The sequence below is a fragment of the Nyctereutes procyonoides genome, unplaced genomic scaffold, assembly GCF_905146905.1.
Source record: "Nyctereutes procyonoides isolate TBG_1078 unplaced genomic scaffold, NYPRO_anot_genome, whole genome shotgun sequence".
NCBI classification, from domain to species: domain Eukaryota; kingdom Metazoa; phylum Chordata; class Mammalia; order Carnivora; family Canidae; genus Nyctereutes; species Nyctereutes procyonoides.
The window spans coordinates 48,904,739-48,930,992 of NW_026575049.1; the positions used below are offsets into that span (position 1 = coordinate 48,904,739).

Genomic DNA, 26,254 nt, shown 5'->3' on the forward strand with positions numbered 1-26,254 from the left:
GCGACCCGGCGGGCTCGCCCTCTCCCCGGCGGCCTCTCCTCGGCTCACTTTTCCCGTATTGCTCCCCCAACAGGCAAAACTTTCTATTTCCCCAAACACAGGAGCGCGCGCGCGCGTGCACAGACACACACACACACACACACACACACACACTGACGTCTTTTGCGCATTTCCTGCATTAGAGGGAGGGAGACTGGCTCGCACACCGACGGAGGGAGAGGAGACCGAGGGGGAGCGCGGGCGGGCGGCGAGCGAGCGGCAGCCGAGAGCGGGGACGCGGGGAGCGCGGCGGGCGGGCGCCGGCGCCCGGGAGGTGGGGCCGCGCCGAGTCGCAGTCCCGGCCCCGCCGCCGCCGCCGCCGCCGCCGCCGCCGCCGCCGCCGCCGCGCTGCGCACCGCCCGGTGCCGGCCTGCGCCCCGAGCCCGCGCGGCGGCCGTCCCGACCCCGACCCCGACCCCGACCCCGAGCCCGAGCCCGAGCCCGAGCCCGAGCCCGCGCGGGGCTGAGGTTCCGGGCTCCCGGCGCCTCCCGATCGCCGACCGCCGCGCCGCGCCGCGCCGCGCCGCTTCGCTTCGCTTCGCCCCGGAGGAGGCGGCCGGGCCGGCCGTGCGGCTTGTGGATTCTTAAAAAAAAATTGGCTCCGAGGAGGACCATTTCCTCTCGACATGCATCCCTCCGGATAGACTGAACATCCCTCGACCCACCCCCCGCCCCGCGCGGGCAGAGGCAGGCGCTGGGTGTGCGAAGAGGATCCGGGTTGAAATCTGCGCCCCCGGTTCTCGTCCCCGCCCCGTCCCACGCCCCCCTCCCCCTCCCGGAGTCGAAATTTCCCGGGGATTATGTCTCGGAAAGGTAGGTGAGCGCCGGGCGCGGCGCCCGCGTCCCCGCAGCCCCGAGCCGGAGAGCCAGCGAGGCGGCGCCACTCGGTCCCCTCCGGGAGGCGCTGCGGGGGGCGGGGGGGAGGCTCGCTCCGCACGCGGCGTCCCCCGGCCCTCCCCCCGGCCCTGCTTTCCGTTAGGAGCCCGGCGAGGAAATACATGCTCCCGCCGAGGACCGCCCGCGCCCGGGCGCAGCGCTCCCAGGTGTAGGGAGAGAGCGGGGTGGGGCGCAGGGGACCCTCCGAGCGCCGGGGCGTCGGCTCCTCACTCCTGCCCTCGGGGCGGACGGAGGGACCCCGGCCCCCGCTGCCCGCCCCGACCATGGTAGTGTTCAATGGCCTCCTCAAGATCAAAATCTGCGAGGCCGTGAGCTTGAAGCCCACAGCCTGGTCGCTGCGCCATGCGGTGGGACCCCGGCCGCAGACTTTCCTTCTCGACCCCTACATCGCCCTCAACGTGGACGACTCGCGCATCGGCCAGACGGCCACCAAGCAGAAGACCAACAGCCCGGCCTGGCACGACGAGTTCGTCACCGATGTGTGCAACGGGCGCAAGATCGAGCTGGCCGTCTTCCACGACGCCCCCATCGGCTACGACGACTTCGTGGCCAACTGCACCATCCAGTTCGAGGAGCTGCTGCAGAACGGGAGCCGGCACTTCGAGGACTGGGTGAGTCCGGGCGCCCCCCGGGCCAGGGGCCCAGCTCGGGGGGCCGCGGGGACGCGCCCACGGCCCTGGCGTGGGTCACGGGGCGCCGAGACTTCTTGCCATCTGGGGTGTGTGCGTGCGTGTGAGTGTGCGTGTGCGAGTGTGCGAGTGTGTGATGTGTCTCAGCTGCCTTGGGGAGGCATGCTCCATTTCGTCGTAGTTGAGAAGTAGGCACTGGAGCCACGGAGACCAGACTTGCAAAGAGAGGCAGGCCCTCTAGCCCCCTTCAGACAATGGGCGCTCCCGGGAGCTTGCAAGCTGCCAGAGCCCCCGGCCCTGGTGCCCAAGGTTGGCAGAGGAGCCGGCGCCTTCCGCGGGCGCGTGGTGGGCTGGCTGCGTGTGTGATTGCGTGTGGGTGGGTTCCTCCGTCCTTGGAGAGGCACGTGGAGCCCTGGACTGAAGGCTTCTTGCACGTCCTGGCTTTGTCCTGCGCAGCAGAGGAGCGAGGGAGCTGCTTTATTTTTCCCTCCGGGAGGAAGCTAGCTTGCTTCCATTCTGTTGCACGGTGGTTAGCTCATCTTCTGACGTACGGGGAGAGAAACGTGTTCTCCTCCAGGATGTCTCCTGCAGGGTCCCAGCAACATAAGCCAAGCTGGTTTTGCCCCATGCATCGCCCATGCATCCAGAATGAGTGTTGTGTTTTAAAAATGGTGCTGCTTGCAAGAAACTGGAAGTCGGTCGGTGCCTTGAATCCTACTTAAAGTTATTCGATTTCCCTGTTTTGATTTTCAGGACACTCTGCAATGAGGTACTACCGCTGACTCTGACATTGACTTAGTTGATGACACTGTCAAAATATTAGGGACTTGGGAATGGGCCTTCCTTGTCCAAGTACTGTAAACCAAAGGCGCTCAACCTTGGCACCCAAAGAAGCAGGGAGAACCACCCTTCTTTTAGCTCTTTTTGAAAGGAAGGTGTTAAATTAGGAAATGGATTTCGGTGTTTTCTGATTTGCTACGTGTTTCCAACAAGAGCAGGTGTGGCCCTGGGTACATACGTTTTCAGGTTTCTTCGCTCTACATGAAAAGAGGTATCTGGTCCTCATGGAGAAACATAGAGGAATTCCCTTATAATTATTGAAAACAGACCACTTCATGATTGTCCTAGGGTCAGAGGTCGCGTATGAACCACGTTGGCATGTCACCTTACATATTTTTTAAAAGGAAATGGAGTTTTAGACAAAAATAGGAAAAAGTCTCCTCTCGTTATGCTCACACTGTGATGTAGTCTGCCCCAAAACCATGGTTACGGGGCTTACAGGGAAGCCTCAACTAACCATACCGAGTACAGCCCTGGGAGATTTGTGGCTTACGCTTTGGGGAGCAGAATTATGGAATTCCAAAGAACACAGTGCCATTGCACCCCATTCCGTTCATTGATGCCCCTTCCTCCTACTGGCCCCCCACCACTGGAGTTCCCACTCACTCCTCATTTCCTTTCCATATATAGGCTCTTTGACTCAGGAGAAGTAGTGCCTCTCTGAGGGGGAGCTTAAGGGATGACCAGTTTCAGGGCCAGACCTTAACACTAAAAATCTGTGGTTTTTAAGTTGTTTTAGAACAGGAAGAGGACAGAAAAAAAAAACACGGGTATAGTAGAGAGACCACGGGGCCTTTACCGTGTATGCAGATGAGGAAGATAGAGTGGGGCAGAGAGAGCAGGTGGGATGAACAGTAAGGTGGCTCTAGCCACAGAACGTATCTTGGTTGGAGGGAGAGGTGTCTACGTGTCTCTGGTGATGCTTTGCTGGAGCCTGCCCAGACCCTGCGTGCATCAGGGCGCCATCCCCACTTTTGAGCACTTGGAGTGAAGCATGCTGTGGGCACTGGCCTTGCCTTGTCATTATTCTCTAAGGTGCTCAGATTCATGTTGGACTTGGCCCTAGCCTGGATCACCTAGTGCAGAGGCATGTTTTAGAGACAAGGACCTTGAGTGTCAGAGAAGCCAAGTGGGTACCCAAGGTCACATGCAAGCATGAGGGGACTGGAAGTAGGGCCCACACCTCCTATTGCCCATGGCTTGCCAGGGGGGTGAGAACTGGGCCCCCCCCTGGCCCTCCCAGTCTGTTCCCTGCAGATTCATGTGCTGTGTCCCTGAGGTTTTCATTGTACACAGTAATTTAAAGTGCTTTCAAAATCATTTCTCTTTTGTCTCATAGCAAGTGTGAATTAGGTACAGCAGGTATTAGATTTAAACAAAACAAAACAAAAAAGAACAACTTGGAACTACAAAGAGGCCAAAGTCACAGGATGAATCGAGTAGTGGAGCTGGTTCTATTTGCTCACCTAATGTTGGTTTCACTAAAAGATGCTGGGGGATTGGAGGTGGGGGTGGAGGTAGGGGGCAGGGGAGTTGGGGATGGGGGTGGCGATGCATCCGCAGAGGTGACTGGCCCTTGGAAATGGACAGGTTCACTTGGGCTGACAGAAATCACCTTTCCCATTCCTGTCACTGAGGGGACACCCACAGAATCATACCTTTGGGCAGCATTTCCCAGGCTCAGGGGCTCTGTGCTTTTTACCTGGCAGGGGTGAAGAGATACCCTTTCTTGGGTGTGGCTAAGAAATCTGGCCTGAAGTAAGGAGATGCAGAGGGCCTGGAACAGCTGCTTCTCTCATTGATGCGGACCGTTTCATTCAACTGCCCCATGAATTCACGGGTACTCACCCAGTTCCTGTTTCGTGCTCAGACCCAAGCAGGGAAGTTTAGCACTCTAGGCAACCCAGAGGTAAAAGAGACTGGGTGACTCTCAGGGGCCTTCCATTTCATTAGGGAAGTGCCACTAAATAGATACATGTAGACACTCAAGTAGCAGTTAGGCTCTAAATGAGTGGGACCATAAGGATGTTACATGAGTTCAAAAAGGGCTGGGAGAAACTGGAGGGTTCCTGGAAGGAGGCATAAATTGGGCATGAGACGGTGGGTAACATTTAAAGAGATATTTGCAGGGACGCCTGGGTGGCTCAATGGTTGAGTGTCTGCCTTTGGCTCAGGTTGTGATCCCGGGGTCCTGGGATCGAGTCCCACATCGGGCTCCCCACGGGGAGACTGCTTCTCCCTCTGCCTGTGTTTCTGCCTCCCTCTCTGTGTCTCTCATCAATAAATAAATACAATCTTAAAAAAAAAAAAAAAGAGGTACTTCTAAGAGGAGACAGCTTTCTGTGGACACAGACACCCCTGGAATAAAGGCAGGGGATGCCTGTGGTGAGGCTTGGGGAGATAAAGAAGCATGGTTGAAACTGGGGTTCCCCATCAGCTAGGACCAGGCTAGGATAAAATTTCCCAAATTTAAGACTTTTATCTGAGTACCATCTGTGCTATTATGTACTTACAATTTTTAAACATTGATTCTCTTATTTGCCACTTAAGCCCCAGTATTCATGAAAGCACCAGTTGGGATGCTGTAGTTACAACGTTTCTTCCTTCACATTAAAATAAACAAATAGCCTTTTAACATAAAAAGGAAGGACTTTCATCTCAGGTGCCTCTTAAACTCATCAGCCTTTATGGGGGCCACACCTGGGAAACACAGGCGAAGGAGAAAGTTTAGAAAACTCAGGTGGATTCTAGAATGTTTAATAGCCAGGCTGAGATAATTATTCTCCAGATAATGAGAGACGTATCAGTTGTGATGACAAAGGGGGTTGTTTTAGAGAAAGCTCATTACGGAGAGACGGAAAGATCTGGCTTGTACTAAAAGCCGAATGCCATTAAACACTCTTGCTGCCGCTCGTTTTCCAGCAATGAGATATATAATGCTGCTCTGACTTGAGTGTGCATCAGAATCACTAGGGGAGGGTGCTAAAAATATAGATCTGCCTGCCACCTTCAGAGCTTTTCATTCTGGAGTTTAGGACAGGCGCTAGGAATCCTTATTTGTAACACACGCGGTCCCGGAGAGAATTGGACCATGCTTGGAGAAACAGGAGTAGAATAGAACTTGTGGGCCGGGGAGGGCTCTGGGTCATTAATGTAGCAAGACTTTGTACGCAGAGATGGCCTGAAATTTTACAGTAGACCTTTGTAATTCCTTAAACCAGATTTATAAGCATAGTGGGGTAAACGAGAGGTATTGGGACTCATTAGAAGCAGAGGCCCAGTGAACACTGGATGGAGCTGCTTTGCGCTTAGGACAGATGGTGGGAGCGTGGAGGATGGCAGAGAGGGTACGTGGAGCAAGCACGCGACAGCTGGCTGCTCCCGCTCAGTCTGGAGTTGGCTGTGTGGTCACCTCACTAGTGTATATACTGAGCTCTGCTCTCCCCTGTAACACTACCCCAAAGCCATCTTTTGGTTTGTGTCACTCCCATGCTTGATCTTGTAGAGGAGCCACTCATAATGCAGTGGTAATGACTGTCATTCTCTGAGACATGGGTCAGCCCAGTGCTTAAGGGCAGAGCTCTGAAGCCAAACTCCTTGTTTGTTTGTTTGTTTTATTTTTAAAAAATATTTAATTTATCTATTCATGAGAGACACAGAGACAGGCGGAGACAGAGGCAGAGGGAGAAGCAGGATCCCTGCGAGGAGCCTGATGTGGGATTTGATCCCAGGACCCCGGGATCACGCCCTGAGCTGAAGGCAGACGCTCAACCACTGAGCCACCCAGGTGCCCCAACTCCTTGGGTTTGATTCCTGCATCTGCCACCAACCACTTTTGTGATCTTTAGAGAGCTATTTGACCTGCGTTTCTGTTTCTTCCTCTGTAAGGAATGAGTGATGGTAAACGTATCTAACTCTAACAAAAGGGGTTTTGGGGGAGATGAAAGGTTACTACTACATGGAAAACGCACAGACCAATGCCTGCCCTCAGCAAGAACTCAGTGAATGTTTAGTCTCTCCAGTTATTTTTGTGTCCCCTAAACCTACCATGGGACTGGCCCTGAAGAGAGTCTTTCTAGATTTGGTTATTATACAGGACCCAAAGAAGCCAGTTTTAAATCATCTCCAAAATGTTTCTTTTCCGTTGGGTAGTGTCACTTGGCCGGGAATGGCATGCTAGTGTTTCTGTTTCCGATTTCCCAGAGAGCCTCGAAAAGGTTTCTCGAAATTATCCCATCCTGCTGACCCTGTGAGATCGGCCTGCACTGTTTTTGAACAGGTAAGGTTCAGGGACTGGTATTCGTTGTTGGCCCCAGAATCCCTTGGGGGAGATTGTTACATGGCCAAGGCCAAGCCCTGTTAGTCCAGATACTGATGCTCTGGGCGGAGCCTATGGGCATTGCTGAGGCCCCTACTGAGTCTCACCCTGAGCGGGGCTAGGGTACACGTTGATACTCGCTGCCTGAAGGCCTATCTCTATATCAGGACTTCTGTATAGGGAAATCTTAGAAAATCCCTGAAAACTTTTATTATCATTTAAATGGAGCGAGGTAGGGTCTAGAAAGGGATATGGAAGGACTGGGAATGGTCAGAGGTCCCTTTGTGTGCACCTACCCTTTGAATTTGTCCCCCAGCAGCTGAGGTTCCAGGATCTCTCCACACTTAACCCCCTACAGATTCCTGTAATACTTATCGTCTAATTAAATATAACTCCCCTTGGTATGTGATTGGTTATTTAACAACTACCTTGGGGGTTAGTTCTTGCCCCAATGCTATCATGGAAAGCTACTTGGCACTGGGGCTCTGTAGTCAAAGGGCCTTCGGTCTCCTGGGCAGTCAGACCTTGTTTGTCTGTTCTGTTTCTCCTTCTCTGTGTCTTTGACCAGCAGCAGATTGAGTGATTAGTTGAGACCCTCAGGTCCCTACCTCTTCACTGCCTCCCCACCTCAGATCTGTGGGTTCTAACTGCAGGATGCATCTACCACTCTTGCGGCATGTGACTTAGGCTCTTTATGCCTGTTTCTTCATCTGTAAAATGGGAACGTAGTAGTTCTTATAATCATGTGACAACCTCTTCGAGTTGTTGTGAGAAATAAGGGAATCTATGTAAAGTTCTTAGCAAAGGGCCAGGCTACTGTATATTTTAACAATTTTATTAATATTTGAAGAGTTATATGTGTGTATTCATAGTTTGAGAATCTTAAATCAGAACATATGGTCCAACGATATTTTTCTCTTTGATTTATGAATGTATTTATATGAAAAGTCTCACATAGTCTAAAAATAAAGTTAATTTAGTTACATTTAGCAATTGCCTTTTTGAAAATATTAGAATCCACTTGAAATGAGATTGTTTTGAAAAGTCTAGGAATTGTGTGGCCACTGTAGTCAAAGGTTAATTATTTATTGAAGCATATGACCAATTGAAAATAGGGACATTTGGGAGCTGCTGTTTTGGTTTTACTGTACCAGTTTCATCTAGTTTCATGGATTTAAATACATTCTCAAATGCTGTTGCCTCCAAATTCCTAGTTCCAACCCATATGGGTATAGCTTCAGAACTCACATATATGTGAACTCATATATGTGAGATGCCCTTGCACAAATGACAATGACTAGAATAGTCATTGTCATTTGTGCAAGGGCATCTCAAACTCTGTTATATCAAAAACTGTAATCTGATGTCCCTCCCTCCCAGTTGAAGCCTCTCATTGTCTTCCCTGTCTCAAGAAATGGCAAATGCATCCTTCTGGTTGCCCAGGCCAGAAACTGTGAGAAGCCATTCTTGATGCCTGTCGTTCTCACACCCCCATATCCAGTCCCACAGCAGCATCTGTTATCTTCAAAATATATTCCAGATCTGATCATCTTTGCATATCTCTGCTGATATCACTCTGGTCCAAGATCTTATCATCTCATACCTGGATTATTTCAACAGCCTCCTCACTGGTTTCCTGCTGCCCCAGCTTCACCAGTGTATGTCACTCAGTTCACACATCTTCTTGGTAGAAACCCATGTCCTTACAATCTATATAACCACCATGGTCAGGCTCCTGTTATGACCTCATTGACCCTACATCTCCAGCTACTTTTCCCCTACACTCCTTCCCCAGCCTTATTGACCCCCTTGCCACCCTTCAGTGTATTTACTGTATTCCTCCCTCAGTCTTTGCACTGGCTGTTCCATTTTTCCAGAATGTTCCTTTCCTAGATACCTTCATGGTTCAAGTTTTACTCAAATATTACATTCTCAGTAAGGCTCTTTCTGGTCATCCTATTTAAAATTTCACCCTTCTCCTTGATCCTTTATATACTCCTTTCCTGCTTTAGTTTTATTCTTTAGCTCTTTTTTTTTAAATTTTATTATTTTTATTTATTATTTATGATAGTCAGAGAGAGAGAGAGAGAGAGAGAGAGAGAGGCAGAGACACAGGCAGAGGGAGAAGCAGGCTCCATGCACTGGGAGCCCGATGCGGGATTCGATCCCGGGTCTCCAGGATCGCGCCCTGGGCCAAAGGCAGGCGCCAAACTGCTGCGCCACCCAGGGATCCCTACTTTTTAGCTCTTATCTATATCTTCTATATTTTTCTTATTTATCTTTATTATCTGTCTCTAGCAACAAAACAGAGTTTCTGTAAACACACAGGTGTTTGTTCACTTGGTACCCCAGACAGTTCCTGGTTCCTTGTTGAATGAGTGAATGAATTTAAGTAAACAAGTGTGTGTTCCCTTAGCACCTACTGTGGTTAAGACAAAAGTTGTGTGCAGTATCATTCCTGCCTCCAAGGAGTATGAATTCTAGCTGGGAAGATCAGTATGGTAAGCAGTTGAAGGAATCCCCTAGAAAGTCTTTCTGTACAGTTGAAAGAAGTGAGGAAAAGGCAGAAGAATAGGATATTTTATTTTACAAAGATCCGTAGGATTCCTTGAAAATGTGCATATGGGGTAACGCCTATTATTTCCACGAGGCAATTTGCATTAAGCTGAAGAAGCAAGCCTAAGTTTTCTTTTTTTTTTTTTTTAATTTAAGTTCAATTTGCCAACATATAGTATAACACCCAGTGCTCATCTCATCATGTGCCCTCCTTAATGACCGTCAACTGGGTGACGGGCATGAAGTCTGAGGTTTCTAAGAGTAGGAACTGTAAATGCTCTGGATACCCAGGGTCTGTGCAAGGTCCTGTGGGAAAGGGAGAAGAAAAAGGCCCACTTGTCCTCCCTTTGTAGAGTTTAAAATCAAGTTTTAAATTCTCATAAGGGCTTTAGATACAAAACCCTCTGTAATTGACAGCAACAAGAAATGAAATTTTAAATTCCAGTGCCCGAACTCCAGAGCTGGAGCTCATTGAAGCATATTTAGACAAAGCTTCCAGGGCTTTCACTTAGACTTAAAGAACTCCAGAGCAGGCCCGCAGTATTTTACATAAATAAAAGCTACACTTGGCAAAACATTATATTTCTCTCCAAGTTCCTCCGGGTATATATGTGCTGGTTAAGTAATTACAATCTATTATAATGCTAATCAGCAGGATCGCACCTGTTTGGAATCTAGTTTTCTGGCAGAAACCATGTGAAGTGGCCAAAAGTCTGTACTGTGCTGGGATTTCAGAGGGGACCAAGCACACTGTTGTCACTTCAGCCTGCCTGCCATGAAACAGAATGGAAACTCCAGAGGGAAGATGATTGAGCCCCATAATATCATGCCTGGAAGGAAGAGGAGAGGCAGTCTCTTACAGAATCCAAGCACAGAAATGAGAACCTCCCCTGCCCCAACCCCTCCCTGTCGTCCCCTCTACTTCACCTTGAAGTCTCAGAGAGGTAGATTTTTAAGCTAGTGAAAAGTCATCTGTATTTGTCAGCAAAGAGTAAACTCATTGAGCCAATGACCCCAAGAGGTAGATCAGATTAAGAATATTATCAGGTTCAGGAAGGATTTAGGAAAATCATGGCAGGTGAATCTGTTATTAATTATTGAGGAAAAACATAGACTTTGATTTTGCTTATGTCCTTCTTGAGTAGATTTTTCTGTTTTCAGACTATAGTATCTCTTAATGCCAGTTATCTTGCCCCAGTCAGATGTGAGCATCTTGTGAGAAGTGTCTTCCTCCCAGGGGCTCACTAAGTAGAGTATGACCTACTCGGGAAGTACATGTAGCCAATCACTCCTCTGTTGGCTGAATAAAAGGCTGCCTTTGGGGTCTGTCTTGTAAAAGGTCACATGGGCAGCACTCTTTAATCAGACTTAGATTCTACTCCTTGTAGAAGTTCACCATCCAGTATAGTACTGAAAAGAAAGATGGCAGAACTCAAAAATTCTAACCAGTGGACAAAGTGGTTTGTTAATTCTTTGCTCCAGCCATCCTTTCATCCATTTAGCAAATATTCATTGAATACCTTAAATGCCAGGTGCCATGCCAGGAGCTGTACTCATGGAACAGATAGTCTGGTAGGAGACACAATACTATGATTAGTAACATAAATAACATAAGTAACATAAATATTCTGGTGTATAAAATTAATTAAGAAGGAGAGCTCATCACAAGGCTTTCTGAGCCTGAGAACACCTAGACTTCACCTCTTTAGAGTTGGATTGCCTAATACTTCCCCCCCACCCCCGAGGAAATTTATTGACTAGGGGGTCAATTACCTCTCCTGTTAATCAGTGGTGTTGGACCTTAGATTCGACATGTGTGAAAGCAGGAGGTAGCATAGATCTAGACACCCTTATGTAAGGCCTCTGTTAACAATGACTCTGACTGACTTGGCTGTCTGCATTTTGGGCCTTGACGTTGCTCGACCTAGCACTTGATGATATTTTATCTTTATTGTTTTTCATGAAGCTGAGTCTTGTATCTCTGAAAAACTGTCAGCTTCTGCTTTTTTCCCTTCTTATCTTTCTTTATTACTGTGATCAAAATCACAAAGCCATTTCTGATAGCTTGCTTCCTTACCTAGTGTTCAAGGCCCACAAAAAGACATTTATTATTTACTTGTTTGTTTAGAGGGGTGAGAGGCAGAGGGAGAGGGTGAGAGAGAATCTTACACAGGCTCCTCTACAGTGGGTGTGGACATGAGGTGAATTCTCCAGGGAATTCCCAGTGTTGATCTCCACGGGGCTTGATCTTACGACCCTGAGATCATGACCTGAGCCGAAATCAAGAGTCCAACACTTAACCAACTGAGCCACCCTGGCACCCCTTCGTTTATTTATTTATTTTTAAGATTTTATTTATTCATGAGAGAGAAAGAGAGAGAGAGAGAGAGAGAGGCAGAGACAGGCAGAGAGAGAAGCAGGCTCCATGCAGGGAGCCTGATGTGGGACTCGATCCTGGATCCCCAGGATCAGGTTCTAGGCTGAAGGCAGATGCTCAACCGCTGAGCCACCCAGGCATCCCACATTTATTTTTTATTTTTTAATTAATTAATTTATTTTTTAAATTTTTATTTATTTATGATAGTCACACACACACACACACACAGAGAGAGAGAGAGAGAGAGAGAGAGAGAGACAGAGACACAGGCAGAGGGAGAAGCAGGCTCCATGAACCGGGAGCCCGATGTGGGATTCGATCCCGGGTCTCCAGGATCGTGCCCCGGGCCAAAGGCAGGCGCCAAACCGCTGTGCCACCCAGGGATCCCCCACATTTATTTTTTAAATGGAGCCCTCTGTCCAAATCATTGAGCCACTCAAAGGATATTGTAAAAACAAACAAGCAAGCAGAATTTCTGGAACTCAGGGCCTATGAATCCATCTCCCTAACTTTTAGATGGATGATTATCTAAACCATTTTGGGCCACTGAGAGAATCCTCAATCAGCCACTGAAGATGGAACATGTAATTGATCAGTATTTGCCAGACTATCTTTCAAAGAGTGGAAGTCTTCTAATATTCTCAGGTTGCTGTGATCGAAAAGGTTGGGAAATGTTGCAGAGTCAAATGCACATTAGTCTATTAAAGACTCCAAGATGGCCTATAGCAAAGGGATTTGTACACCTCTGTGTGTGTAATCACAGGTTCCCCAAACTGAGTCATCATAGAATGCTGTTATTTGTGAAAAATTATTAGCACCATAGAACTAGTGTTTTGTGGATATATTTTGAAAAACATTATAATTAGAAAAAAGAAGGAAAGGACCTTTCTCCAGTGGGCCATTTGGGGATTTGAGATTAACACCCTTTTATGAAACAGTGAAGTTGAAGAACTGTGGGAATTCACTGGAGAGGAAGATTAATGTGGATTCTACTAGTTGGCAAAGGCTTCTTCATAAGATTTTGAGCCAGGCCTTGTAGAATATGGAATCTGAATAGACAGGGAAGGGAGCCCCCTCTAAATTGGAAGAAGAGCATAAAAAGTGTTGGGCAAGCAGTTTTTGGCATTTTGGGTGATGAGGGCAGTCGAAACCAGTGAGATTAAAGCAGGAATGCAGTCTAAAAATAATTGCTTCGTTAAAACACACATACACACACACACACACAAAACAAAACAATAAGTTATCCAAAGAAAGGGAACAGTGGATAGAATGGATATTCATTCATTAATCTATCCATCCATCTAGCCAGCAGCCATTCAACAAACATATAATAAACACTTTTTATGTTCTAGGAATTTTGCTTGGGGCAAGGTTTTGAGCAGAATCACTAAGATCTATTGAACTCTTGGTTATCAAGGGAATCTATCCTAAGGGCTAGCCTCAATCTCCCATGCTGTATTTCAGCTAATTTTCTTCATTTATTTCTTGATAGGCCTGGTAGGATGAAGACTAGCTTTGTAGCATCCTTCATGTCACTGAGTGGTGGCTCATCTAAATTCATGGAGCTTAAAAAGTAATGTGAGCTTTAAAGTCAGTCCTGGGTTGAATTCTAATTTTATCAGTTGTGGCTGCATGATGTTAGGGAAATTCTTTAACCAATCTATGCCACTCCCCTCATCTGTAAAATGGGAATAATAGCTTTCTTGTAGAGTTATTATGATGACGGATGAAACATGAAAAAGAGCCCAGCTTCTAGCAACTTCTCAGTAAATGGTAATTTATTATTGGTAACTGTCTACATTTAGTATTTTTTAAATTTGATATAGGTGGAATTGTGCTTTTGTCAGAAGATTTCATTCACTAATGGCCATCCAAAGAGTTTAAAGTGAAACTTTTTCCGGTTCCTACCTCCCTTCTCTCTGAAATGAGCTAGCAATAGGGATTCAGGGCTTGTCAGGTCCCAGGTGTCCAGAGCTAGAACCTTCACACTTGGCCCTTCTTGGGTGGCCCCTGGAGTGGGAAGCGTGGGGAACATGGATTACCTGCTCTGGGGCTGGCTTTGCTCTGGATGTATGGACCTACCCGATACACTGCTCCCTCTGGAATTTTTAAAAAGCAGATTCAGTGTTGCATTTCAACCTGAACCTCACCTGCATCAGCTTGTGGCCCTACCGTGGTACCTGAGGATCGAGGATTTTTCACAGTCCCCTTAGCTGTGGCCCAGGTGTCCGTCCCGATCTCTGGGCCAAAGCGTCTGATTTCATCTCCCTACCATGTCTGTTCTGTAGCCCAGCCTCTAACGGGGAGTGCTCACTGCCCTGTCGTCCTGGCCTGAATGTTGATAGCGCACAGAGGTACACCACTGAGAGGGCGGGACTTGGCTTTTGACCAGGACTGCAGAGCTGCTTGGGAGTAAGGCGAGTTGAAGGGTAGCCAGCCGTTTGAAAAGATTACTGTATGCTTGTAAGGAATCATAAATTCCTTTGTTAATTTTCTGTTAGGACCCTTGCTTTTTAAGCTCAGATTTCATTCTAGATACTCGACACTGAAGTCGCAGAACTACATGTAGCAGAGAGCTCATTCGCCCTTCCTGAAGGATCCGTTCTCAGAAACTGCCTGTTCTCTTCAATCATCTGAGTCCTTTTTTTCCTTCAAAACTTTCTTCAGAATTCACCCAAGAGCAGAGGGTCTGGTTCTTCTATTTGGTAACTTTGTGACTTTGTGAAAGTTCACTTAACCTCCTCAAACTTTTGTTTCCTTGTTTCTGAAAAGGGTTAATAATAGTCGTCCTTCTTGGGTTGTAGCGTTGCCAGCAGGATTGAATGAGGTCCATGTGACAGGTGAAGGTTCTTGAGCCTGTAAATATTAATTCTGTGCTCTTTTGATGAGCAATGAATGGTGTGCTTCTCTAGACCTTCATTTATTGAAGTAAGTAAAGGGACACCTGGGTGGTTCAGTGGTTGAGCCTCTGCCTTTGGCTCAGGGTGTGATCCCTGGTCCTGGGATCCAGTCCCATATCAAGCTCCCTGTGGGAAGCCTGCTTCTCCCTCTGCCTCTCTCTGTGTCTCTCATAAATAAATAAAACCTTTTTAAAAAATAAGTAGGTAAAAAAATTTGTTTTTGGCACCCAGGCTTCTCTGTATCCTTTGCTCCCTAGGACTCTGCCCTATTTGTGTTAGGTGCCCAGAGCCCAGGGTTGCCAGATGAAGTATAGGATGTCCAGTTAAAGTTAAACTTCAGATAAACAACAGATACCTTTTCTGCTATAGGTATGTCCTGAATATTACATGGGACATACTTATAGATTTACACTAACAATGTATTCATTGTCTGGAATTCAGAATTAACTGGGCATCCTGTCTTTTTGTTTGCTAAAGCTGGGTTTCTGTGTCCTCTAACCCCAATAACAAAACATGTCCAGGAGAGGATGTGTTTGTCATCTCTTTGTCTCACTGAAGGCAGGGGAGGGAAATTTGAAGTCACTTTAAAATGGAAGCATTAGGCCCTTGTTAAAGTAGTTCCAGAATGAGCCAGAAGTAGGGAACATGTTTTTCTGATGAACGACCCCTTACAAGAACCCCTAGAATCGGGGGCGGGGGGCTCCTGCTTGAACACTTAAAGTCCAGTCCACCCCACTGGCCTGTTATGTGTGTCAGAATCCCACAGCTTCTCTTTTTTCCCACATTGGATCTGAGAGCTCAGTTCACAGGAAGTGCAAGTCCCCGGCTACGACCACCTAGCTGTTTTAAAATTATATATATTTTTCATTTCGGGAAAAATAGCTCTCTTAAGTTTCAGGCGCCTGAGTATTAATTCATGATGATAGCTTTAGGGTTCATTTTCATATCTTTATTAGCCTGGTTCTCTGGAATCCAGGAGATTTATGTAAGAGTTGTGCAATGGCACTAAATACCCTTTCAGGGTGCTCAGAACCAGTTGTCTCCCCCACCCCCAGTTACCCAGAGGATAGAGTCTAGCCTTATCACCCCAGCAGACATTCAGTACCCTGTGTGGCTTGCATCCTCCCTCCTCCCCATTTTTCAGCCAAGTGGATCCTGGGTCCTTCATGCTGGGAACCTCCTCCCCGGGGGCTTATTTCTCTCGTCTGTCTCCAGTTTTTCTAGGTGCTCCAATCCTCACATGTCAGTATTCCTGGAATACTAGAACCACTTATCCAAGTCTCCCTCCTTCTTGGGCCTCTTTCCTAGAACTCTCCAGACTGCAGCTCTTTTGGCCCTTGGGATCCTGGTGACATTTACCATTTCTGCCCTCCATTTAAAATGATTGATGTCTCATGTTGATGGTCAGATACTCTCTGTCTGTTCTCTTACAGAGGCAGAAAAGTTCCCAGGGAGGAAGAACTCATGCCAGTTTGTGCTAACACTTGGCATATTGCCTTGCACATAATAGATGCTTGATTGGTTAAATAAATGTTCACATTAAATTATAATAGTAACTAAATAGTAGGTGTTCAGTAGATATTTGCTCTGGAGTGTTCTCCTTCCTTCCATGACAGAGAAGAATGTATTATTTTAAAAAATCACACATGGGGCACCTGAGGGCTTGCTCAGTTAAGCATCTGACTCTTGATTTCAGCTCAAGTGGTCCTGAGATCGAACCCTGTGTTGGGCCCCATGCTGGGTGTTTGGGATTCTCTCTCTCTGTCTCCCTCTGCTCATGTGAGTTCTGTCTCTCTGTCTCTCTGTCTGTCTCTATCTCTCTCTCAAAACAAACAAACAAACGAAAAAACCCTAAACTTCTCTATGTTATTTTTAAATAGGAAAAGGCAAGGGAGGGTACTGACATGTGGGGTGGACTTTTATCTTCTACCTTCATTTCAGCATTGTTTATAAAATTCAATAAACTTTGCTTTTTTAGATTAGTTTTGGATTTATAAAAAATTGAGCAGAAAGCACAGAGAGTTCCCATACACCCCTTAATTCACACACACAATTTCCCCATTACTACAGTTGACCCGTGGACAATGTAAGGGGTCGGGGGCGCTGACCCCTGTCCAGCTGAAAATCCAGGTATAACTTTTCACTACCAAAAACTGAACTCCTAATAGCCTGTTGTTGACTAGAAGCTTTATTGATAACATCAACAGTAGATTAACACATATCTTTATGTTATATGTATATATTATATACCATATTCTTACAGTGTAAGCTAGGGAAAGGAAAATGTCATGAAGAAATCATAGGGAAGAGAAAATACATTTATAGTACTGTATTTATCCAAAAAAATCTTGCTCATAAGTGGACCTGCACCACTAAAACCTATGTCGTTGAAAGGTCAAGAGTATGTATATATATTTGACTTGTAAGAAAAGGTGAAAAAGACGCAGCACCAGTTCCTGCATATTGAAGCAGGTGGCATCATGGTTAAATGTGAAGGCTTTGCACTAGAGGGCCAGGTTCTAATTGTGGCGGCACCACTGAACCTGCTGTGCATCCTTTCGACAAGTTGTGTAGCCTCTCTGAGCCTTCATTTCATCCTCTATAAAACAAAATCAGCAGTATCTCCTAATTGTGTCATTTGGAATGCTTAGGAAAGTGTTTATCACATGATAAATGCACACAATATGTTAGCTGTTATTATTATTGTTATTAGAATTCTTTGGTAAAAAATAAATTATAGATTATCTGGTTTGGTCTTATCATGTTGTGAGAGCGTATTTGATTTGCTTCGGTACTGGGGGTCGCTTGGGGTTGAGGGTTGCTCTCCATCTGAGGGGCATGACTTGGAAAGGTGGTAGTTCTGATTGTAAGGAGTTACATAGGGAATCACTACGGTTTGCTCAGTTTGCATTTGCTGCCTGCTTTCAAGCCTTAATAGGCCAGTATACATTCACAAAGGCTGCATTCACAGTGTGCTTATTTATTCTTTATTAATTCAGCTCCACGCTAATGAGCTGTGTGACCTCGGGGAAGAAATTTAACCTCTCTGAACTTGAGTTCCCGCAACCGTAAAATGCCAATAGTCATACTGGCTCTGCCTACCTCCCTGGGTTGCAAGACTCATTTAATAAACCTCTGCATAATCAAACATATGACACACATGTAAGTAGTAATGATGAATCACTTTCAGATTTGGGGAGGGGCATGGCATTTTCATCCAAAGTTTGCAGATGAGAAAACTGGGGATCGCCGTGTCTCCTGGTAGGGACTAGAATAGAACTCAAGTCTTATCTCCCCAAGTACCTGATAACGCCGAAGAGCATTTGGGTTTCTCAGCCGGTGTGCCTCGCTCTTTCACATTGTCAGGGCTCAAGATTTAAAACTGATCTGTGGGCTTTGTTTCTAGGAAATTGGAGTCCTAGGAGCCCCCTCCACCCCAGCCTGCGCAAGAGAACACATCTCTTTCACTTTGCTTCCTTACTCCTTCTTGGCTCTTTAAAATTTCTTTCTTTATCACTGCTTATCATATGACTGTGCACAGACAACCGTGAAGCCAACTATTTTAAGGGGAAAAGGGAGGAAGATAGATAAGACAGTGATTCAGAAGCAAGCAGAAAAATGGTCATGTGGTTGTCCTCTTGTGGGTGGGATGTACAGCAGTTTTGTAGACTGTGAGTGCATCCTGAGTCCCTGGAGAGTAAATGAGACCCATCAGGCATGTGTTTGAATGCTCTTGCCTGTGTCCAGAGAGGCTTCAGAGCCCGGATGGGGCACCCTTCGCTGGGGTCACAAGTGTGTGTCCTCATTAGATGTGTGCTCCCGACTGCTGTCCTGACCACCTCCCCGCTCTGTGCCTGGGGCTGTGCTAGGAGGCAGAGGGGCTCCGAAGGAGAGGTCTTCTGTCTACACTCAGGAATATAAAAAGGAGAAATGCCCACTTGAAAAGACTGATCACATCAGTTTTAGAGAGGGAAGTGGATCCTGTCCTAACCTATTGGTGGAAATGTAGTGACGCCTACACACAGTGAGGCTGCCATGTGCCTCCTCTAATGGGAATTGGATTTTAGGCACGTGAGCATCATTTGACACTTTCCAAATTTAAATCGGTTAAGAACTTTTAAAACTGTTATCTCTTTCTTGTGGAGGATCCATTTTTTTTTTCTTTTTGGGGAAGAAAAGGGAATAAGGGCACATCTTGAGTCATTTTTCGAACTATGGGTCAGGACCCATCAATTGAGGTCATGAAATCCATTAAGTGGATCTCAAACAGCAGTTTTCAGTATGTAAGTAAAGTAGAACAGTATCGAAATTGTCAGAAGGCATTGCATGCAGGGAGGCTAAATATGGCTTTATAAAACTTCCGTTTCAGTTTTATTTATATGAGTATTATTTATATGATCTTAATACTTACTGTGGGTCTCAGTAAAAATTAAAAAAAAAAAAAACAACTTTGAGAAGCATTGGCCTAGAATAGCTGTTTTAATTTAACTGCTCTTTAGTACCAGTAAGATGGGGAGACGAAAGTAAAGAAGACAGGGTTCCCTGCTACCAGTAAGCTTCCAATTTGTTCACCCAAACAATCCCATAAAGGTAGATGTGTTATGATTGTCCAGAGGAAGATAGATATGGGCTTTGTGCAGGAGGTGGCTTTTGAAGAATGGGTAGGATAGACTGGCTGTGAAACACCTGCCTGACTATTCCACGGTGAACAAATCCATAACAACATACGGTGCAGACCTGACCTGATGAGTTGAAATACTTTATGTTCTCCAGGAGCCCCTCATCTCCTGAAGCCCCTGGCATTCAGGATCAGATAGTGGCGCCTCAGGGGTGTTGGGTTGAACCGTCAGAAACTCCAGGTCGGAAAGCTCAGCTGATGCCCGGTGCTTTGTGGTGGGTTTCTGCTATGCTGGTTGACACTTCGGCACAGGGCAGTTTTGCACTGTTTGATCAGGAATGTGGCATGTTTGGAAAATAGTGTTTTGACTTCACCCCTTATGTTAATATATTTATTCAAAAATCTGTATTTGTTCTTTTGACTCTCCTGTCATACCTGTGTGGTAGTAAATACAGGTTTTCCCTCTTAATTTGACATCTTAGGGCAGCAAGACCCAGGGAAGTTAAAGGATGAATTGGCAGCTGGGGCAGATGAAGGAGCACTTGGGTTTCTTGGTTTCTAAGATGGGGCTGTTTTACCACAAGTGCACAGATGTATAGTTTCCCAAACACAGTGAGTCCAGGAGTCCCAGGGCATGACCCAGAATGTATTGATATCAATACCATTACCTTCAATAATGTATTTATACATTTAAGCTCTATTCAAAAGGCATTCAACTGAATCAGAATTCTTTCCTACCATCATCTTTCCTTCCTTTTCCTTTTCTCTCTCTCTCTTCTCCTCTTAGGGATGATCAAGTGGCAGAAAGTTCTGTGGAATATATTCCCTCCAATTGAAAGAATGTAAAAACCAATTCCTAGTAGCAGAGATTCATTAAGTTCTCATAGATGGAAAAATATGAGAGCTCAGAATGTAAGGGATTTGATCAAAGTAAAAAAATGCAGTAGAGACACACAAAATATGAGCAAACAGGCTTCCTGATTCCTAGTAAGGTACTTGTGGAGCTAACTCTACCACACTGGGCCCTGCCATACTATATCACCTACCACCATCCATCTCATCCAGTTTATTGGTTATAAGTTAAGGCCAATACCATGTGTCTAGAACTTTCAGTAAGTAAGACTGATTTATTTATGTTTTCAATTTGCTCTTCAAGAGTTGACTGAAGTTGGAGCACTTTATCAGCCCACCCTTTGAGCTGACAGAAGTTGAAACTTGGCTCTTTGGTTTAAACAGCCATTCACCTGTCTCTTAGGAGTTGGTCTTTACCTGTTAAAAGGATAGTAAAAACCGTGACTCTTGATTTCAGCTCAGGTCATGATCTCAGGATTGTGAGATTGAGCCCCTCATGGGAGCTCCATTCTCAGTGAGGAGTCCGCTTGAGAATTTCTTTCCCTCTTCCTCTGCCCCTCCCCCTCTCAAATAAATAAATAAAAATCTTAAAAGATAAACAATGCCATAATCAAATAGATTTGGGAAACAATAGATTAAATAAAGCTAAACATTTATTGCAGGACTTCTCAGAGCCTTAAATATGCTAATTTCCATTAAAATCCAAGATGACAGTTGATTGAGTAGTGTTCCCGAGCTCCTTTGATCATGCAATACTGTTTTGGGGTGAAAAGCTGAGGTTGGACAAGTGTTTTTATATGAAAATAGGGGTACAAAAGAGTCCTCATTACCAAGATTTTCTAAAGGATATTCTAGTAGCTTATCCTTGTTCTGTCTTTAGCTAATGATATTTATAAAGCAGTAGCAAAGCTAATGTTATGGTTTCAGATACTTCATATAGAATTACAGGGACTGAGGCCAGAAGCCCATGATTACTCTTCTTTCCTGAATCAAGCCAGGCTGAATATTATCCAAGTGCAAGTTAACTCTAGCTCCTTGTCCTCAGACATTATGATACTTGGTTGTTGCTACCAATCAACTCTATTGTGAAGGCATATTTTACTCTTTCATTCCCTTGTGTTTATTAGAAAAGATGGTGAAAAAGCTACTTTCAAAGGTCTGAGTATGATCACTGGGGCTGACTTGTAGCAAAAAAAAAAAAAAAAAAATGTGAAGGAAGGAGACAAAGGTCGATTTTACCTTTTCATGCCCTTGAGAGCCCGTCCTAGCCTGGGGCAGAGTCAAAGCTCCTGGGTTCCTTTTGCTGATAAACTCATTTACACTGGGATATAGACACATAATAATGAGTTATCCAGGTTGGCATTTTAGAAGAGCGCTGTAGAGAATGACATCTGGGTGACATCTGTGCTTTTGGAATATTCAGATATCAGTGACAGGTGAAGATAAGTTTTTTGTCAGGAGGAATCTTTCAAAACCAGGCACTCACTTGGACTGAGGCTGTTACTGAGACCATGCTCTCTGTCAAGGGCCTGGGTCATCATGTAAGCCTTCAACAGTGGGGCAGGACCCAACTCACCTATGCCGAATGGACATATTTTCTAGACTACCTCCCATTGGAAACACTTGTCTTTCCCCTCTGTGAGGGATTAGTGCTTTTCCACTTGAAAGGAAAAACAGGCCATAAATTACTGAGGAATTTTATGGGACTGTCCAAAGCACAGATTGGAAGCCAAGGAAAAATAAAACTCCAGCTTCTTTATGGAAAGTTGAATGGAAAAGAGAGATTGCTTCCTGAAAAGAGGGAGCCACTGCCTGAGGGAGTAGAGGGGGTGGGGAGACGTCAGCAAGTCTATAGAAACTCCTCTTCTGGTGCCCTTGATTGAGTTTGAGTGTTCTGGACCTCAACCTGATGAACCTGAGGACTCACCTGGCATCACTCGAGCAGGTGGTTGAATGGTTTCGGAAGTGGATGGGAAAAGGGGTTACTTTTTGTACCAAGATTTTTGTGTTTGGATTATGTTTCTTGTAGATCCAATATCTTAATTGATATTTGACCCAACAGGGCAAAGAATTCCCCCAGGGTTTGCATGGTCCTGATTCCAGTTGGATGCTGGTTAAATGTTGGAGAAGGAAAAGAAGGAATGAAGTGGGAGTTTCTGAGGCTGGCTAACCAAAGGGGCAAGCAGACAGATTCTGAAGACTGAACTTCATCATAAATTACAAACAAAGGAAATAGTCCAGAAGGTGGTATGTTGGAAAACAAAATAGGACCAGCATGAAAAAGCACTCTGTAGACACATGAAGCTGTCTTGTTTCCAGAAAATGTTTGCTCCGACCAGGAAGACCCAGGGAGCCCCTCACCATCTTAGTCCAAGCTTTCAACTCTTTTTAGCTCTTCTTTTCCTATAGTGGATGAGCACGGAGCTGGTTTATTTAAGTCTTTGCTTTCAGGCCTTTATCCCATCTTTTACTCAGGCGCGGTGGGGGTGGCACTGTGACTGGACTGGGGAAAATAAATCCAGTCTTTGCACTGTCATCTCTCATTTCGGAATTGGAGTGAATCTAAATGAATCATAACAGTTGCATTTAATAAATTCTTCTGGGTATTGGCTAATTTTAAACCGGTCTGACGAGTTTTAAGGTTCATGTGGTTTGGGGAAATGCAGTGGTGCATTTCCTGGTTCGGTCACCCCTTTATTTCCCTCCTCTCTGGCTCCTTTCAGCATGCTGGTCTAGTGGGCTCCTTATCTTGCTTCATCTTAGGTGGGGGGGGGAGGGGAGGGGCTGGGCCAAAGGTCAGGCAAGAAGCGCAGGGCCTCTGCTTGGTAGTGCACAGCACTCAGAATTCCTAGGGGTCTTCAGGGAGCTGGCTTGCAGCCCACGGAGGGGCCCGGGTGGGAGGCCACCACCTTCCAGCAGGCTCCATCCAGATGGCAGGAATGGGGTGGGGGCTGGGAAGGGGGCAGATTCTGCGCCTGGATGGGAACGTATTTCAGCATTGTGCTGCTTTGCCTACGGGGCTCTGCCTCCACACCGGGCTCTCACACGAGAAGCTTCGGCCTGTCCACACTGGTGTCCTGCCTTGGCTCTGGAATCATGGTGGTTGATGGATGCCAATTGCTATTTTTCTTTGAAACATTATTTACTACCAACGCGGGGAGCTCTCCGGGGCCTCGGGAGCTTCAAGGAGCCCCAAGCTGGCTTCACTCGAGAAGGTCATTACCAGAATCATCTCCCATCTCTGGATGCCCCTCCCGCCCCTGCTCCTCTGTTGGATGCACAACCCTGTTGACAGCGTCATAGCTCACCTGTGCAGGTTGGGCCAGCAGCTTGTGTTTTGATCATTGTTTGCCTCACAAGGCAGGCCTTATAGTGATGGAAGTGTTGCTGGGAAGGAGATTTTTAAAAACCAAAACAAGTACAACAAAACCACTGAAGACATTTTAACGATTCCTTAAACGATACAGGGCCTTTTTCTCGCTTAACACATGCAGTTCAGAATGACGTCAACGAGGACCGTACTTTCACATCAACGAGGGGGATACCAAGTTCAAGACTGGAGTGTGGGCAGAGAGAAGGAAGGTTCTGTCTGGAATCAGTTCTGACCCACACACCAAAGGAAAGCCGGGGAAATGGTGCCGGTGGGTGCAAATACCACGGCCTGTTGCACTTTTTGTAGGACACACACATTGTTCTGCTTGATGAAAGGTGGTGGCACAGAAAAGGGTTGTGAAGAGCTCACCTCAGGTTCTGAGGAGGGGTGAGTCAAGGCAGCACGTGCCCTTCCTTCTGTTGTCAGTCACCACTGCCTATCCAAGGAGGGAGGTATCAAGCATCTCCATCCATTCCTTTTTTCTCCCTATTTTCTAGATTATTGATGCAGTCATTCAACAAATCATTAGGGAGCCTCTGGCATGTCCAGGCATCAAGCTAGACCCTCGGGATATAACTAGGAACATGACAGATATGGACCCTGACCTCAGAGGGCTTCCACTCAAAAGGGGGGCAGATAAGCAAAGAGGCAAGTAGTATGTAGTATAAAAATCGCTGAGATGTGTGCCATGGGGGCATTTGAGAGGGGTGATAAACTAGATGTGTGGGGTTGGGGGAGTCTTTTGAGCGGTGACATTGAAGCAGAGATCTGAAATGGGAAACTGAAAACAGTGTACTGTGGCGTCATTATCAAGTGATGGTAAGTGGAGGTGACTTGGAAGCATGGGGAAGGGTGAGATTTATTTTGTCAGTTGACTTCCTTCCTTCTTTCCTCCCTCCCTTCCTTCCTTCCTTCCTTCCTTCCTTCCTTCCTTCCTTCCTTCCTTCCTTCCTTCCTCTCCCTTCCTTCCTCTCTCCCTTCCTTCCTCTCTCCCTTCCTTAAGATTTAATCCTGGAATCACAAGAGACTACTCTAAGTGCAGTTTGTGAGTTTGGGCTCTATTCTGAGGGTAACAGGGGAGCCAGTAAACAATTGTCAAGCTGAGATAAAGCCCGATCAGATTTGAATTTTATCTTCCTGGAGAATAGACCAGAGAGAGATTAAAAAATTAGGGACCTCACAGTAGCCAAACTGTGGAAGGAGCCTCGGTGTCCATCAAAAGATGAATGGATAAAGAAGATGTGGTTTATGTATACAATGGAATATTCCTCAGCCATTAGGAATGACAAATACCCACCATTTGCATCGACATGGATGGACCTGGAGGGTATTATGCTGAGTGAAATAAGTCAATCGGAGAAGGACAAATATTATATGGTCTCATTCATTTGGGGAATATAAAAATTAGTGAAAGGGAATAAAGGGAAAGGAGAGAAAATGAGTGAAAATATCAGTGAGGGTGACAAAACATGAGAGACACCTAACTGGGAAATGAACAAGGGGTAGTGGAAGGGGAGGTGGGCGGCGGGTTGGGGTGACTGGGTGATGGGCACTGAGGGGGGCATTTGGCGGGATGAGCACTGGGTGTTATGCTAAATGTTGGCAAATTGAACTCCAATAAAAATTTTTTTTTAAATTAAATAAAATAAAAAATAAAAGGAGAAAAACCTAAGGACCTGTTGTGATGAGCCAATTAGAGATGCTGGTGGCCTGAAGAGGGAAATCCGCAGGGCTGATTACAGAAGGTAGGGCTGCTGGTGAGTTGAAGTGGGGAGTGAGGATGACCAGGATCTAGGGTGAAACCTAGGCTTCTGGTTTTGAGCAGTGGGGTGGCTTTGGGAGCTATTCACTGAGATGGGTGATTCAGAAGAGGGGGTGTCTTTATAGGTGCTGGGGTCTTTGACCACTTAGACAGCTTTGGGAAATTTCTTTTCAGAATAAATAGGCCTGTATAAGGTAGGGAGTGATGAGGATAATTGAAAGGTGAATTAAAGTGAAACTCTGAAGAGGTAGTGGGAACTGAGATGAGCATATTAATGACTTTTTCTGCCCTTTTCACTGACCCTACAATGTAAATCTCAAACTTATTTTTTTTATGAGCCTGAGAAATCTTTTAGGACCTAATCAACCAAACAGTTCATCCACTGATATGGGGGAAAATTTTGTGTCTTTGTTCTATCAAGGGAATTTCTACCCACTTGGCTCCCTCACCTATTTCTTTTTGGTTTTCTTGGGTTGTATGTATATGTGAATACTTCATATTGAAATTTGGGCTCTTTTAAAAAAGTTTTAATATTCCACCTCTGTTCAGATGGGCCCAGAATATACAATACAGTTCTTTTGAATTATGTGGTACAAAATGTTCTTAAAATATCTTTTTTCTAAATTAAAAGAAACTGGGATCCCTGGGTGGCGCAGCGGTTTGGCGCCTGCCTTTGGCCCAGGGCGCGATCCTGGAGACCTGGGATCAAGTCCCACGTCGGGCTCCCGGTGCATGGAGCCTGCTTCTCCCTCTGCCTGTGTCTCTGCCTCTCTCTCTCTCTCTGTGTGACTATCATAAATAAATAAAAATTAAAAAAAATGTTTAAAAAAAATAAAAGAAACTGAAGTAAAGATTTTAGAATTTATTTTGGTGTTTGTTATTGGCGTGTTGTCCAGTTTTGGTAACATTAGTGAGGGGTCAGATTTTAAAATGTCTACCATGCTGTTGTATCCCATAGATTGCAAATGTTTTGCAACAGTTATTGTCAAATCAAAAATGCATGTGTTAGTTTAAGGTGACTAGTCATTTCTAAATTTCTTTCTGATTTTAAGGGCACAGAATGAACTTGAGTCAACCTGAGTATTAAGAAAAG

The 26,254-nt window shown here is 45.8% G+C and overlaps 1 protein-coding gene across 2 annotated transcripts in view; it reads left to right on the forward strand.

The window, feature by feature from the left end:
• The first annotated feature begins 484 nt into the window (after positions 1 to 484).
• Positions 485 to 26,254, forward strand: part of PRKCE (protein kinase C epsilon) — a 560,172-nt gene continuing 534,402 nt past the window's right edge. The window contains exon 1 of one of the 2 annotated variants that reach the window (XM_055328672.1): positions 485 to 1,547. In XM_055328672.1, the coding sequence (XP_055184647.1) occupies positions 1,200 to 1,547 (348 nt within the window). In that variant the 5' untranslated portion in view covers positions 485 to 1,199. The remainder of the gene's footprint in view (positions 1,548 to 26,254) is intronic. The other variant, XM_055328671.1, reaches the window with a different exon arrangement.